General features: G+C 37.0%; 1 protein-coding gene across 7 annotated transcripts in view; it reads right to left on the bottom strand.

Moving 5' to 3' along the window:
- Positions 1–16030, bottom strand: part of MRPL1 (mitochondrial ribosomal protein L1) — a 69984-nt gene that overhangs the window by 39399 nt on the left and 14555 nt on the right. For all 7 annotated transcript variants that reach the window (XR_011257819.1, XR_011257820.1, XR_011257818.1 and 4 more), the window contains exons 3-6: positions 12327–12585; positions 9838–9921; positions 8325–8396; positions 2747–2858 (exon numbers count right to left, since the gene is read on the bottom strand). Coding sequence is in view for 2 of the 7 variants with exons in the window: in XM_069594450.1 (XP_069450551.1) it covers positions 2747–2858; positions 8325–8396; positions 9838–9921; positions 12327–12585 (527 nt within the window). In the remaining 5 variants the exon portion in view is untranslated. The remainder of the gene's footprint in view (positions 1–2746; positions 2859–8324; positions 8397–9837; positions 9922–12326; positions 12586–16030) is intronic.

The following is a 16030-nucleotide window of genomic DNA, read 5'->3' as shown; positions in this document are numbered from 1 at the left end:
AGGTTACATTGTGGCAGGGAACTGGGGGGAAGCTAGTTGACAAGGAAAATGAAACCCAATTTCCTCCAAAGAAATTTTAAAAAGCAAGTTTTAAATGTCTTTTTTTTAATGAGATAAAAAGGAAATACTAAGAAAATATGCCAAATGTGCATTGGAAAAAATAGAGAACTTGCTTATAGTTATGTAAGCAATTAAAATAAAACAAAACTGCAGCATTAAATATGCTGCAAAATGTGCACATTCAGTCCAGCCAAGTTAGTTACACCCACTCCCATTACAAAGACAAAATGTAAGACAAAATGGGAAACTAATGAGCTCAGCTGCAGGGGCCTGTTTGTTTGTTTTTTAATTCCATCCATTTGCTCAAAACGTAATTCCTACTTTACCCTTACATGTACTCAACGTCTTTTGTTGGATGTAAGGGAAATCAAATGTTCCTAAACAAGAATCTGAATAAGCTCTAAAAATGCATAAAACAAGCTTCATTTGTTCTAATGCACATCTGGTGTACTCTGTTTTAACATTTTTGACAGGTTAATCATTTGTCTTCATGTTTAAAGAACAAAAATGTTTTGCCAGTGCTGTTGAACAGATCATGTGTGGCTGAGAAGAAAAAGTTGGGGAAGGTGAAAGTCTGTCTGTTTTTCCAAGATGCTCCGGTAAGCAAACGGAGGTGGGGGACATACCTAGGTAACTTGACCATAGTATACAGAAGCTATGATTCATTATGAAAGCAGAAATAAAGTAAAGCCCACTAATAAAAATAAACATTTTCAGGGGAAACTTTTCTTATTTGTAATAAAGAAATGTTCTTGGAAAACCTTTCAGACTAAAACTAATTATCCCAAATTTTGTGATGACAATGGCAATTAGAAAACCTCAACGCTAAAGAAAACTGAGACCAAAAGTTATTCAGAGAATGGATAAAGTTAGCAAAGGTGACAAAATTAATTTCCGTGAAAAACCAGTTAACCGTGCAAAGCAATAAGCGAGCTGAATACAGATATACTCGGTATTCAGTTTCACTTTTAATTGACTATCTTTAGTATTATTTGGCTTTATTGAGCTTGAATTCAATTACGAAAAAAATTAAGAAAATTATCTTCAAATTCAACTGCAATTCTGGTTTAATTTTTAAAATAATGTTCAATTTCAGGTCTTACTTAGGAAAGAATGCAGTGTGATTCCATGAAAACAAACACTACTATAATGGAAATTCCTAATAACAAGTACCAAACCTCCATCCAGTATCTCACAAGGATGTGTTATTCAATGCAGGCTATTAAAAATAAACAAAACTCCAATATAACAAAAGAACTGAAGAGTCCATTTGAATTTGCTTACAGTACAGAACATGGTCTATAACTCAGATGAGCACTCGTGGCTATCATGTATGAAGAATTTTAGCAGGATTTTTTTAGCTCAACTAGAGTTAAAATTCGAACATCTACTAAAATTTTAAAATATCAGCTCTTTTACCTTATAAAATTTTATTTGAAAAAACATCTATCTACAGCAGATATTCAGCACCACCTAAAAGAAACTATGTCTGCTAGTGAACGTACTCTTTCCTCCCAAACCTACTCCCCATTTGCATTAATGATATCAACTTATTAGGAGAGATCCCTAGGCTTAAAAATCTCAGCATCATTTGACTCTTTCCTTTCTCTCTCTTAACATGTCCATTCCTAACTACATAGTGCAAAGTCCTATTATCTTTGACATCCGTCCTCTTTACTCGAGACTCATTATGAAGACTTTAAGTCTCACCTTTATTAATCTCTGGCAACTGCATCTGAACTGGTCTCCTTGCCTCTACTTTTGATTTCATGCCAGTACATTTTACAAACTCTTGCTAGATTAAAGCTCTAAAGAATCCCCCAACTTAAAAAAATTTCTGAGAGAGTCCTGCTGAATACAGAATCGAGGTCCAAATTTATGAGGATCTTATTCAAGATTCTGCTCAATACAGCATCAATCTACCTTTCTAACATAGTCTTTTTCATTTCAAAGTAGGGGTACTATTCACTACCACCAAAGAAAACATTGATATTTCTTCAGTGTAGTCTGTAAATTCTGACTTACTTCAGTGTCTATGATTAACAGATTGTACTTAAAATATCCCTCTTAGTCTGCTCATCAAATTATTCAACGTGCAGGTTAAACGTCACCCCTTTCGGATGCCTTCTCTGATTTCCCCATCTACGTATAAATTCCTCCTCTATTGAACACCTACTGTATCTTGTGAATTTATCATATAATACTTCATACTTTAATACAAGGCTATTTATGCAGCACCCATACTTTTCTTACTAAATTGCCTAAGGGGCAAATATTCACAAGGGGAAAGTTGCTCAGGGGAAATAACTGCAGAACCATACACAGTAAGCCAGCATATACAGATGAGTGCTAACATAAACGAGCATACATGTCATTTTGATAGAGACATAAGATAGTATGATGATAATATACCTAGCGGGTAATGTGTTTCACTAATTTAAAACAAGAATATGGCCTAAATTTAAAGACCTGGTATTATAAAGCAACTAGGTTTTCAAATTACATTAAATCACCAATATTAATGCCAAAGGAAAAAAATTCTACACGTTCTTATGTAACACAAAACTGAAATACCAAAGCATATTATTTATTCTACACATATATTAGCAATTTTCTTTTCTAATTAAACATATATATTAAAAAGTTGTTGATAGAGTACTGAAGTAGTAAAAGAACTCTCCCTTACTTCGATTAAACTTAGGAAATCTTGTTTTCAGTTTCTTCCTTAATGGATTAAGCTCGGGCATTATTTCTGGAACAGCTACATAAAAATCTGCTTGAATTTCATCATCCAAAATCTGAAAATCAAGAGGGAAAAGATAACCTCAGATTACATAAAAAGCTTTATTTTTCTAAAAATTAGGTCTAATGTAGTAATAATTTTTATAATTTAGAAAATACATATTAAGCACAATTCCTTTCTTCAAACACAAGGATCGTATGAACATATTTACCAATCATGAAAATCTTCAGAAGCAAAACATTTTCTAATGTTTGCTTTTAAAAAATAGCCACATCCATTATAAACAAACAAACATTTAATAGGTTTAATTCTTCCATGGGGTTATGTTAGTCAAAAGTGTTGATTACTTATGTTGGTTCTACAAGCTAGAACATTGCACTGATGTGTACGTGGTTCATACAGTCCCAACAAACTTGAATTTGTATGTCCATCAAAACTGAAAAAAAATGCTGAAATTTTTGCAAGATCACATGTAAAATTAATAGCCACTAGCTGCCAAATCATTAGCAACCATATCGCTTTCCTAAATTTGGAGCATCAAGACAACTGAATCTAAAATCAGTTCCACAAAGAACTAAAACTAAAATTCCTTTTGCCTCCAAAGAATAAAAGAGGAGTGGGATGGTCAAAGACAAGTTTACTTATAATTTATTATGCACAGTCTAATTCCATTCTAAGAGCAAAGAGAATAATTTCAATGTTTAGAAGACATTTTAAATTAATTCAGGCAGGTACCCAGAATAATTACTTTACTTCTATAGTATACTCCACTTAAAAATTTAGCTGATTTAAAATAGAAGCAACTTTTTACAGTAATACTGCCTGGGCAACACTTATCTTACCAATGATTCTCTTTGCATAAAATCTTACCACAATATGTCATTCAAAGCCTTAGTTTGGGGTTACACATTAAACTATAAAAACTTGAACTCTAGCAAAATTAAGCATGATTCTGGAATCTTATTTTCCTGTTACTATTTTTTCTTTTTACAAATTTTTAAATCCCTAAATGGCATACTATGCTCCCCAGAACAATAATAAAAAGAAAGATCGCGCGAAGTGGTCTCCAACTCTTGCGATCTCATGGACTGTAGCCTGCAAGGCTCCTATGTGCATGGGATTCTAAATACTGGAGTGAGTTGTCATTTCCTTCTCCAGGGGAACTTCCCAACCCAGGAATTAAACTCAGGTTTCCTACATTATAGGCAGATGCTTTACCGACTGAGCTACATGGGAAGCCCTGAATAATAATATTTACATAAAAAGAATCCTTGGCATGTGACAAGTATTCTTAGAATACTTGTAATGTGCTAAGTATTCTTCGAATACTTGTAACGTGCTAAACACGTTACAAGGTTTAGCTCAGCAAGTGTACACAACAACCCTACAAGGCAAGTACTAATACTGACCACACATTCTAGACAAGGAAGTTGAGGGCTTGGGGAGAACAAATCAGTCTGCACTTTTACGTGGCAGACCCAGAACCAAACAGAGGCGGTTTGGCTCCAAAATCAGGGCTCTCATCACTACAAACATGAAAGCAGAGCCAATTTTGAAACATCAAAGAACTATATGTGAAATTTCCACTCCAAGATTTTCTAATCCTGATTCTAAAACATTTTCCTTTGGATTAAATTATGTCTGAAAGCTATGCTCCAGTTAGCCTTTAAGATCATATCATAAAATATCACAAAACTCTATAGATGGAAATCACAATTTAGAGACAAGTAAAAATGAAACAATTTTAAAATCCCTCAGAACCAAGCATACTTGTGACATTTCACATGTATTAAAATTAAAGCAAAATGTACTTAAAGCAATTCAGTTCAGTCACTCAGTCATGTCTGACTCTTTGCAAACCCATGGACTACAGCACTCCAGGCTTCCCTGTCCATCACCAAATCCTAGAGCATACTCAAACTCATGTCCATTGAGTCAGTGATACCATCCAACCATCTCATCCTCTGTTGTCCCCTCCTCCTCCTGTCTTCAATCTTTCCCAGCATCAGGGTCTTTTCAAATCAGTCAGTTCTTCCCATGAGGTGGCCAAAGTATTGGAGTTTCAGCTTCAGCGTAACTCCTTCCAGTGAATACTCAGGACTGATTTCCTTTAGGACTAACCGGTTTGTTCTTGCAGTCCAAGGGACTCTCAAGAGTCTTCACCAACACCACAGTTCAAAAGCATCAATTCTTTGGCACTCAGCTTTCTTTATAGTCCAACTCTCACATCCATACATGACTACTGGAAAAACCATAGCTTTGACTAGGCAGACCTTTATAGGCAAAGTAATGTCTCTGCTTTTTAGTATGCTATCTAGGTTGGTGATAGCTTTTCTTCCGAGAAGCAAGCGTCTTTTAATTTCATGGTTGCAGTCACCATCTGCAGTGATTCTGGAGCCCAGGAAAATAAAGTCTCTCACTGTTTCCATTGTTTCCCCATCTATTTGCCATAAAGTGATGGGATCAGATGTCATGATCTTAGTTTTCTGAATGTTGAGTTTTTAGCCAACTTTTTTACTCTCCTCTTTCACTTTCATCAAGAGGCTCTTCATTTCTTCTTCACTTTCTGCCGTAAGGGTGGTGTTATCTGCATACCTGAGGCTATTGATATTTCTCCCGACAATCTTGATTCCAGCTCGTGCTCCATCCATCCCTGCATTTCACATGATGTACTCTGCATATAAGTTAAATAAGCAGGGTGACAATATACAGGCTTGATGTACTCCTTTCCCTATTTGGAACCAGTCTGTTGTTCCATGTCCAGTTCTAACTGTTGCTTCTTGACCTACATTCTAGAACTAACACCCCAAAAAGACGTCCTTTTCATTATAGGAGACTGGAATGCAAAAGTAGGACATCAAGCGATAACTGGAGTAACAGGCAAATTTGGCCTTGGAGTACAAAATGAAGCACGGCAAAGGCTAACAGAGCTTTGCCAAGAGAACACACTGGTCATAGCAAACACCCTCTTCCAACAACACCAGAGAAAACTCTACACATGGACATTACCAGATGGTCAATAGTGAGATCAGACTGATTTATTCTTCGCAGCCAAAAATGAAGAAGCTCTACACAATCAGCAAAAAAAAGACAGGGAACTGACTGCGGCTCAGATTATGAACTCCTTATTGCCGAATTCAGACTTAAATTGAAGAAAGTAGGGAAAACCACCAGACCATTCCAGTATGACCTAAATCCCTTACAATTATACAGCAGAAGTGACAAATAGATTCAAGGGATTAGATCTGATAGAGTGCCTGAAGAACTACGGATGGAAATTCGCGATTGTACAGGAGGCAGTGACCAAGACCATCCCCAAGAAAAAGAAATGCAAAAATCAAAGTCTGATGAGGCCTTACAAATAGCTGAAAAAAGAAGAGAAGCAAAAGGCAAAGGAGAAAAGGAAAGATACACCCATCTGAATGCAGAGTTCCAAAGAATAGCATGGAGACATGTGCCTCTTCTTCCCACATCTTTAAAAAAACAAATGTCTTTGCTTCAAGAATATACAATGGAGAAAAGGCAATCTCTTTAACAAGTGGTGCTGGGAAAACTGGTCAACCACTTGTAAAAGAATGAAACTAGAATACTTTCTAACACCATACACAAAAATAAAATCAAAATGGATTAAAGATCTAAACATAAGACCAGAAAACTCCTATAAAACTCCTAGAGGAAAACATAGGCAAAACACTCTCCGACATAAATCACAGCAGGATCCTCTATGATCCACCACCTACAGTAATGGAAATAAAAAAGCAAAAATAAACAAATGGGACCTAATCAAACCTAAAAGCTTTTGCACAACGAAGGAAACTATAAGGTGAAAAGACAACCTTCAGAATAGGAAAACATAATAGCAAATGAAGCAACTGACAAAGAATTAATCTCAAAAATATACAAGCAGCTCCTGCAGCTCAATTCCAGAAAAATAAATGACCCAATCAAAAACTGAGTCAAAGAACTAAACAGACATTTCTCCAAAGAAGACATACAGATGGCTAACAAACATGAAAAGATGCTCAACATCACTCATTATCAGAGAAACACAAATCAAAACCACAATGAGGTACTATCTCACGCTGGTCAGAATGGCCATCATCAAAAAGTCTACAAACAATAAATGCTGGAGAGGGTGCGGAGAAAAGGGAACCCTCTTACACTGTTGGTGGGAATGCAAACTAGTACAGCCACTATGGAGAACAATGTGGAGATTCCTTAAAAAACTGGAAATAGAACTGCTATACGACCCAGCAATCCAACTGTTGGGCATACACACTGAGGAAACCAGAATTGAAAGAGACATGTGTACCCCAATGTTCACTGCAGCACTGTTTACAATAGCCAGGACATGCAAGCAACCTAGATGCCCATTGGCAGACAAATGGATAAGAAAGCTGTGGTACATATACACAATGGAGTACTACTCAGCCATTAAAAAGAATACATTTGAATCAGTTCTAATGAGGTGGATGAAACTTGAGCCTATTATACAGAGTGAAGTAAGTCAAAAGAAAAACACCAATACAGTATACCAACACATATATATGGAATTTAGAAAGATGGTAACAATGATCCTGTATGCAAGACAGCAAAAGAGACACAGATGTATAGAACAGTCTTTTGGACTCTATGGGAGAAGGCAAAGGTGGGATGATTTGAGAGAATAGCATTGAAACATGTATACTATCATATGTGAAATAGACTGCCAGTCCAGGTTTGATACATGAGACAGGGTGCTCAGGGCTGGTGCACTGGGATGACCCTGAGGGATGGGATGGAGAGGGAGGTGGGAGGCGGGTTCAGGATGTGGAACACATGTACACCCATGGCTGATTCATGTCAATGTATGGCAAAAACCACCACAATATTGTAAAGTAATTAGCCTCCAATTAAAATAAATAAATTAACTGAAACAAACAAACGTCTTTGCTTCAAATGGTCTCCACCACTTCTTTGTTATTTTCTCAAGGTAGGCTACATAACATTGTTTTGCTTATACTACTTGAACTGATGGAGTTGGGAGAGCTGGTGTGGTAAAATTTAAGAGTAACCAAAAGTACCGTATTATAGAGGTCAGATACTATCCTTTGTAATCTACTAAAGTAAGTCACACTTTTCACTCCAATAAGGTAAAACAAACATCTGGCCTTTGAAATATGAATAGACATATCCATATAAGCTACCTTTCAGATTTCACCTTAAATCTCACATTTAAAACCACAAGAGTCATACTGTCCTTTCCAGTCTATCCATAAAATTCTCACAAACACATAAGAAAGAAACAAAAAAATCACAAATACAAATCAAGTGTAACTAATATCAGGCTGTCTGGATAGTTTTTCCTTAGCTTGATTTTGAGACTCAAAAGAGTAGGAAGATCATCTGTTCTGTAAAGGTCTACTTACCATTTATCAAAAGATATGAACAGAGTAGTTATGTTCCACATGTAATAAATCAATGGATGGCAAAGATAACAGAACAATTTCTGTAAGTAATGAATACGAAAACAATACTGTACCTTCTGAATGAGATTAGTTCCTCCTGCAAATGCAGCTCCATTTTCTTCTGCTATTTTAATTTCTGATGCATTCTACCAAAATATACAATAGTTTGAACATTAGTCTTTAAAGAAATTCAGTCTGCTTTCAAGTATTTTGTCAGAAATACCACAGTTCAAAATAAAAACTGTATTTTTTACTTTTAACTGAAACTGCATCAGTTTTCAACTAGATGCATCAGAGATAGTACATTCAGAACAAGCTTAGTTTGCAGGTGATTAAGGCATTTCTTGAGAGTCCCTTGGACTGCAAGGAGATCCAACCAGTTCATTCCAAAGGAGATCAGTCCTGGGTGTTCACTGGAAGGACTCATGCTAAAGCTGAAACTCCAGTACTTTGGCCACCTCATACGAAGAGTTGACTCAATGGAAAAGACTCTAATGATGGGAGGGATTGGGGGCAGGAGGGAAAGGGGACGACAGAGGATGAGATGGCTGGATGGCATCACCAACTTGATGGACATGGGTTTGGGTGAACTCCGGGAGTTGGTAATGGACAGGGAGGCCTGGCGTGCTGCTTCATGAGGTCACACAGAGTCAGACACAACTGAGCGACTGAACTGAACTGAACTGAAGGCATTTCTTGACTAATATATGAGGAAATATGTCAAAATGGCATATTAAAAACCCATCAAGTGGTCCTAAGTCTCCAATGTCATCAATACATCATTTCCCAAAAATAACAGATTATTTAGTTTTGCTACTTTAAATGGAGACATTTTATCAATCCATTATTACAAGAGTAAAGATTTTTAAATTTTAGAAATGAGAACCAAAATTTAGCCTACTGTCTGAAAATCCAAAAGAAAAATACACAGTATTAAGGTTTTTTCTCTATATGCTTCATTTATACCATTTGGATTTACTATAAAAATATGTCACTATTTACTCAAGTTTTGTGGCATTCTAAGAGCTATATTCTCTACTTTTCTGGGGAAAAAAAGCAAAGAATTTCTTCATTGTAAGTGAGACAGATGACAGCAAGAAAAACACTTTACAAAACAAATTCATGAGCATGTTATCAACAAATGTGCATAATACAAAAACAATGACAAAGAGCTGTATCACTATACTCGTTACTGCCGTCACTTTCTTGACTTTACAGACTAGATCATTTTAAAAGTGTGGTTTCTGTGCTTTCACAGCACTAAATGGCCCACTGCTTTACAGTCAATGTTACTGTTGTCATTTGGAGAGTTTCAGCAGGACGCAGCAGCTAGTAGGATAAATACTTCTCTTGTGAGAAACATAAAATGGTAGATAATAATGATGAAGTTAATGCTGTGGTTTAGCTCTTTCTCAAACTAATGATATGACCTCAAATAAGCCATTTAACTGCTTTGAGTTTCACATGGGGAAAATATTCTAGGGGAATGCCAGGATTTTCTCCAACTCTATTCAGTTATTCTAATCACTGATTAATGCGATGTGTCAAAAAACTAAAGGATATAAAAAGCTGACAAAAGTTACTCACCTCTGTAAACACGGCAACTTTACTCATTTCTGAAATGAATGGGTATGGCAAACTAAGAACACTGGTAAATGGCTCCACTTTTTTCTAAATAAACAACAATGGAAAAACAATTATAAAAAATTCATTCATCTTTTCTAATATCCAAAATATTCATTGATTACCTGTTAAAGCATAACAGATTATATTTCCTTTGTAAGAAATCAAAATAAAGATATAAACATCTTTCCCCAACTCCACAGTTCCATGGCATGTGGCTTCTTTCTCTATAGTCTCATATATTAAACTAAGATCTGTGTTTGCAAAGCGTCTGCCTGCAACGCAGGAGACCCGGGTTTGATCCCTGGGTCGGGACGATCCCCTGGAGAAGGAAATGGCAATCCACTCCAGCACTCTTGCCTGGAAAATCCCAGGGACGGAGGAGCCTGATAGGCTACAGTCCATGGGATCGCAAAGAGTCAGTCACGACTGAGCGACTTCACTTTCACTTTATCTTCCCCAGCACCTGGTACAAGGCCTTCCACGTGATGGATGCCAATAAATGTTTTCTACCTTGAATTAAATTCAAAAAACATATAATTTTTTTTTTACATCATTAAGGAGGACATGTATACAGCTATGCACACTGAACAATATATCCAGCTAATCTGCTCAGTGGGTCACTCCTAATTTCCATGTTGATTCTAAACAATCAGGTGAATCTGATGATATTAACTCTAAATCCAAGACAGACTGCCAAATCTGAAAGGCCATTTCAAGCAAGTCTATTTTGAAACCACCTGGACCACCCACCACTTCCAGACATGTATGGGAAGTCAGTCGGAAAATCCCAAATAATGGCATGCATTTGAGGCACCCTAATATGGGTGGAGTTTTTACAGGACCTCAAAACTAATTTGTTTAGTCACTGGGCCAAGGACCTGTCTAGACCTGTGACTCGGATCTCTTACGGAGACTTCACACGGAAACAAGTTCTAGGCCCATAGTTTTGGTACAGCCTTAAGGTCCAGAAAAAGAGTCGTTTCATAATTAAAACTGATTGAAAGATCATATTTTTAGAAAAACTTGAGTAAGATAACCTCCTGAGAATTTCTTTTCAGACAAGAAGGCACAAACTCTTAAGCACACTTTATGTCAGACGTGCAACTCAGTTTTACTGACTGTCATTCCTTTGCTATTAACATGTCACAACTGGCTTCAGTAAATTTTTCAATGGCAAGCAATCACAATAATAGCATCCCCTGGGGGAATACTGGCTTGTTTTACAAGCACTCTGTCAAGAACAAAAAAGGTCTCAGAAAGAAAACCGAACCTTTTCAATGTTATTAGCTTACAAGTGGCTAACATTTACAAAATGAAACTTGTGGTTCTACAATACTTCGTTATAAATTACACTACTGGTTGACTGAGAAAGTGGTTATGTTAGACACTACGACGTTTTAAAATAAAAGAACAGTAACACTATAGTATAAAATAAAATTTCAATAGGATTGAAATAAACAAAAAATAACCAAGAAATGAAACAGACCTTGGTTTAAATCCTAATTCCACCCCCACCTCTGGTGACCCTGAGCAAGTTACTTGACTTTCAACGTTTCAGCTTCCTCTTTTGAGATTATTATAGAATTAAATGAGAACATGCATGAAAATAAGCATTTTACTTCCCTTTATAAAGAAAGGGAAAAACTGGGTTTTGGAGAGGTTAAACCAGAAGCTCAAAGAGCAGGTAACTGGTGACCCCAGGATTCTGGCCTGTAATACAATGTCAGCCTATGCTCTTAAGCACTGTGTTTTATTCCTCCTCCTCAATTACTTGTTGCTGCTGAGGTTGTTAAATTGTACTCAAAAACAGATCCTCCAGTTTGAAAAAAAAAAGACATCCTCAGAATAAAAATCAAAGTATCATCTCCAAATAAATTAATTTCTTAAGTGAGAAGCCTATCAAATTGAGAGCTGTAATAGACCTCAATTCTAATCCAGTATTTTTCCCACCTTTAGAATTTTATAAACAAATCTTTTGTGGATCTGCAATATATAAGCAGACAAAGCAGAAATGTTTTGGTTGAGATGAGTGTAAGGGGCTTGGCACCCCATCCAAACTTAGTCTCAACCCAGGATTCTGAGGAACACATCTTCAGGCCACCGAGCTATCCAAAGTCCTTACTGACCAAGAAGGAACAACATGCCTGGACAGCTTAAGTCATTTTTCAGTTACAGTAATACCTCAATTAATTCTGACACTACTTTTGTTCCTACCAATGACTTCCAGATAAATAGGAGATACATGTTCATTGACTCTACAGAATGAGTTCAACATTCTATATTATTATTTGGAAAGCTAAAAGACAAACTTTAATATTCCTCATCCTGAAGTTCAGAAAGAGCATTAGATTTTCTAAAAATTATTACAGGAGACAAAACACATTTTAAGTTAAGAAACAGCAATTCATTCAACCACTGTTGACAAATAAATTTTAATTCAGTCTACATACCTTCTTCCCCAGTGTCATATCCAGTGTCAAATCAAGATAAACACCTTGCTTTGGATTTGTAAAGTCCAAAACTTGAAATTTCTTAAGTAAGTGAACAGCTTTCTCCACCTCATATATCTGCCTTGGGTATAAGTGTTTTAGGTAGACATCGTCTTCAGGTTCCCCTTCCATAAAAGGATATGATTTTATTTTTTCTATATCATCTTTCTTCTCATTTGATGCTTTTTCTTTAGTACCTTTTTTTGTTTTCTTTGCAGGCCTTAAAAAAAAATTCAAATCAGTTATCTAAATATGTACCAAGAGACTTAAAAAGGAAGCTAATATACTTACATTAGACAGAAAAAAATGACAAAAGATAAAGTTTATTTTAATTCAAAAGCATAGACTGCTTTATAGTTTTTTTTTAGTTCAACAAATATTAAGTAAATTTTTCAACTGTTTGCAGCTGATACAAAGTTGGATAAGGTATTGAAGTTGCTCTCCAGAAACTCAGAGTAGGGAAGATGTTCACACAAACAGATAAACTTCAATATGATGTGGTAAATACTATGAGAATGTTATCAGGGCCATGGGGAAAAGATAGTTAACCCAGCCTAGCAGGCAAGGAAGAGTTCGGGAAAAAAAAAAAAAAAAGACCCCAGAGTCAATTCTTAAAGGATGAGGAAGCAGCAGCCTAAATATAAACCTAAGAGAAACGAAAACATGGACACACAAAAACTTGTACACAACTATTCACAGCAGCATTACTCAATAAAAGTCAAAAGGTAAAACAAGCTGAATATACAAAATGTGGTATATCCATAGAGCAAGTATTAATAGGCAGTGGAAAGGAATGAAGCATTGATACATGCTACAATTTCTATGAACCTTAAACACAGAATGCTAAGTGAAAGAAGCCAGTTCCAAAAGACCACACATTGTATGGTTCCATTTATAGGAAATGTCAAGAATGGGTGGGGAAAAAAAAAAAAAAAGAATGGGTACACCTATAGAAACTGAAAGTAGATTCAGGTTGTCTAGGGCTGGGGACGGGATAGGGAAATGGGAAGTGACTGCTAACGGCCATGGGGTTTACAGGGAAGATTAATGAAATGTTCCAAAATAGACTGTGGTGACAGTCACACAAACTCTGTGAACACACTATAAAAATCACCGAGTTGCACACTTTAAGCGGGTGAATTGTATGGTATGCAAATTGTACCTCAATAACTATTATTTAAAAAAACAGAGTTATCCAGGCAAAGAAACAAGGTAATAAAAGTATTGAGGCATGATTAACAGAATGGTACATGAGGGGAGCCATTCTAAGTTCTAGCTGACTAGACAAGGGGTTGGTAAACTTTTTCTGGAAGGGGATCAGACAGTAAATGTTTTATGGACTCATCTCAGTGACTCAACCGTGCCATTCGAATGCGAAAGCAGCCATACACAACACAAAAATGAATAAGCATAGCTGCATTCCAGTAAAACTTTATTTACGAACACTGGTTTAAATGTTGTAATTTTTACGTGTCACAAAACGCTATTCTTTTTTCCCCTTAAAAATGTAAAAAACATCACTTAAAAATGTAATGGCCCTCTGGCCACATTTTGCTGACTCTGGAACTCTACCTCATGAAACAGCAGCACAGGAGGCTGGAGAATCCAGATACAGAGGCCTCCTCTAGAGACAGTGAGAAGCCACTGGACAGGAGTGGCGCCTGTATTTCACACAGAGTATTCTGGCTGCAATATAAGGGATGGGTCTGAAGGAAGCAGACTGGAGAGGATTAAAGAGGCGACCCTCCCTCTCTTCTCAAGGAGACATGACAGCCTGAAGCAGAACAGTGATGATACTAGGCTGGACAGATTACAGAGACATTTTACAAGGTAAATACAGAAGACAAAGGGGAAGGAGATGACTAGGATACTACGCAGGTTTCTGGCTCGCATGATTAGACATGAGTAGTATCATTAACTAAAACCAGAAATAAAGAAAGCAAAACAGGTTTCTTTTGAGGGAGGTAGTCACGGAGATGAGTTCAGTTTGGGGCAATAGAGAGTCTGAGTGTGGGGTTAGTTGCATCACTGGCCGCAGTTCCTTGCCTCCTCTCTCTACTCAAGTCCCTTTGCTAAGTGATTTTGCACTTCCCCCCACTTAAAAGTGCCTTGATTTGGTCACATGACTAGTAGGCCAATAGAATAAAGCAAAACTGACAGATTCTATGCTCTAAGCTTAAGCCTTAAGACGCTTCATCTGTTTCCACTTGTAAGTTTGTCTTTCTGCCATTTTCATAAGCACAGGCCTGGGCTAGCCCAAAGGTGGGAGGATGAGAGACAAGTGAACAACAGAGCTGGCTCCACAGAGCCCCAGGCTAGATTAGACAACTCTCAGCTGACCTGCAGATTCAGAGGCACAGCAAGCCCAGCCAAGGTCATCAGAGACACCTATACAAACCTAGCTCAGATCAGCTCACAGACATGTGGGCAATGATAATCGCAGGGTGGTTTGTTACATAACAAACACCAACAAGGCGCTTACAAAATATCTAAGAAAATGTGTTCCACAGGTAATTGCAGGTAAGAGTTTGAAGCTAAGACAGAAGTAGAGGTGATATGATACACTTTCTCAGCATTAATTCCAATCACACCTTTAATCTTTTAACCATAAATGCTTTAAATTAGGGAAATACTATCCTAGAAAGAAGTCTGGGTTCTGTGGTAGACAGGATTACGGCTTCCCAAATATGGCCACATCTGCACAGCAAAAAGGACTTTGCAGGGTGATTACCTTGAGATGATGCTGGACTATTCAGGTGGGCCCAATCTAATCACACAGTTCCTGAAAGCAGAGAAACCTCCTTTCTCATCCTCATCTCACAGCAATGGGAAGGAGAAATCTGAGCATGAAATGGACCCAATATGCCATTCCTAGCTTTGAAGATGGAGGAAGGGGGAGCCACGAGCTAAGGAATATGGGTAGCTCTTGAAGCTGGAAATGGCAGGAAACAGATTCTCCTCTAGAGCCTTTAGAAAGGGCCGAAGCTCTGACAGCTCCCTAATTTTAGTCTAGTGAGATCCATATCAGAATTCTGACCTACAGAATTGCAAGATGATAAACTTGAGTTGCTTTAAGCCACAAGGTCGGTGGTAATTTGCTATGGCAGCAATAGAAAACTTAGTATGAGGTCCTATAAAATTTATGCAAAAGAGATGGATGACAGTAAAATGATATTTAAAAAAAAAAAACTCAAAAACCAATCGAACATATAATTCCATGCTCACTTACAGCACTCAAAGAATTCTTATTACTACAACTAATAATAGTATCCTCCCAGCTAATGAGCAATTTGACAGAATAGCAGATAATGACAACACTCATTTTTAATGGGACACAGGTGCCCTTCTGGACTGCCGACAAGTCTAAGTAGGTGCCCGAGTGGATGGATGCAACATGCCTCAGTACTATGTGGAAGTACACCACAAAATCCTGAAACCTGCCAAACTGAAGAAATCACATTTTATATTTAGTAAAAGAGTAGAGTGGCCAACAGGGGCAGGAGCCTAGAGAGCCTGTTTTAGTAATAAACTATCTAAAATAAACAAATGAATAAAAATTGTAGCTATAACCCACAGATTTACCTTACATAAATTCTGATTTCGCCACTAAATTCTTCATCACGACTGAACCTATCCATCTAATTTACAATTAGTAATATGAAGTT

Source organism: Ovis canadensis, chromosome 6, assembly GCF_042477335.2.
Source record: "Ovis canadensis isolate MfBH-ARS-UI-01 breed Bighorn chromosome 6, ARS-UI_OviCan_v2, whole genome shotgun sequence".
Lineage (NCBI taxonomy): Eukaryota > Metazoa > Chordata > Mammalia > Artiodactyla > Bovidae > Ovis > Ovis canadensis.
The sequence above is the reverse complement of the archived record's forward strand: the minus strand, read 5'-3'. Positions and strand labels throughout refer to the sequence as shown.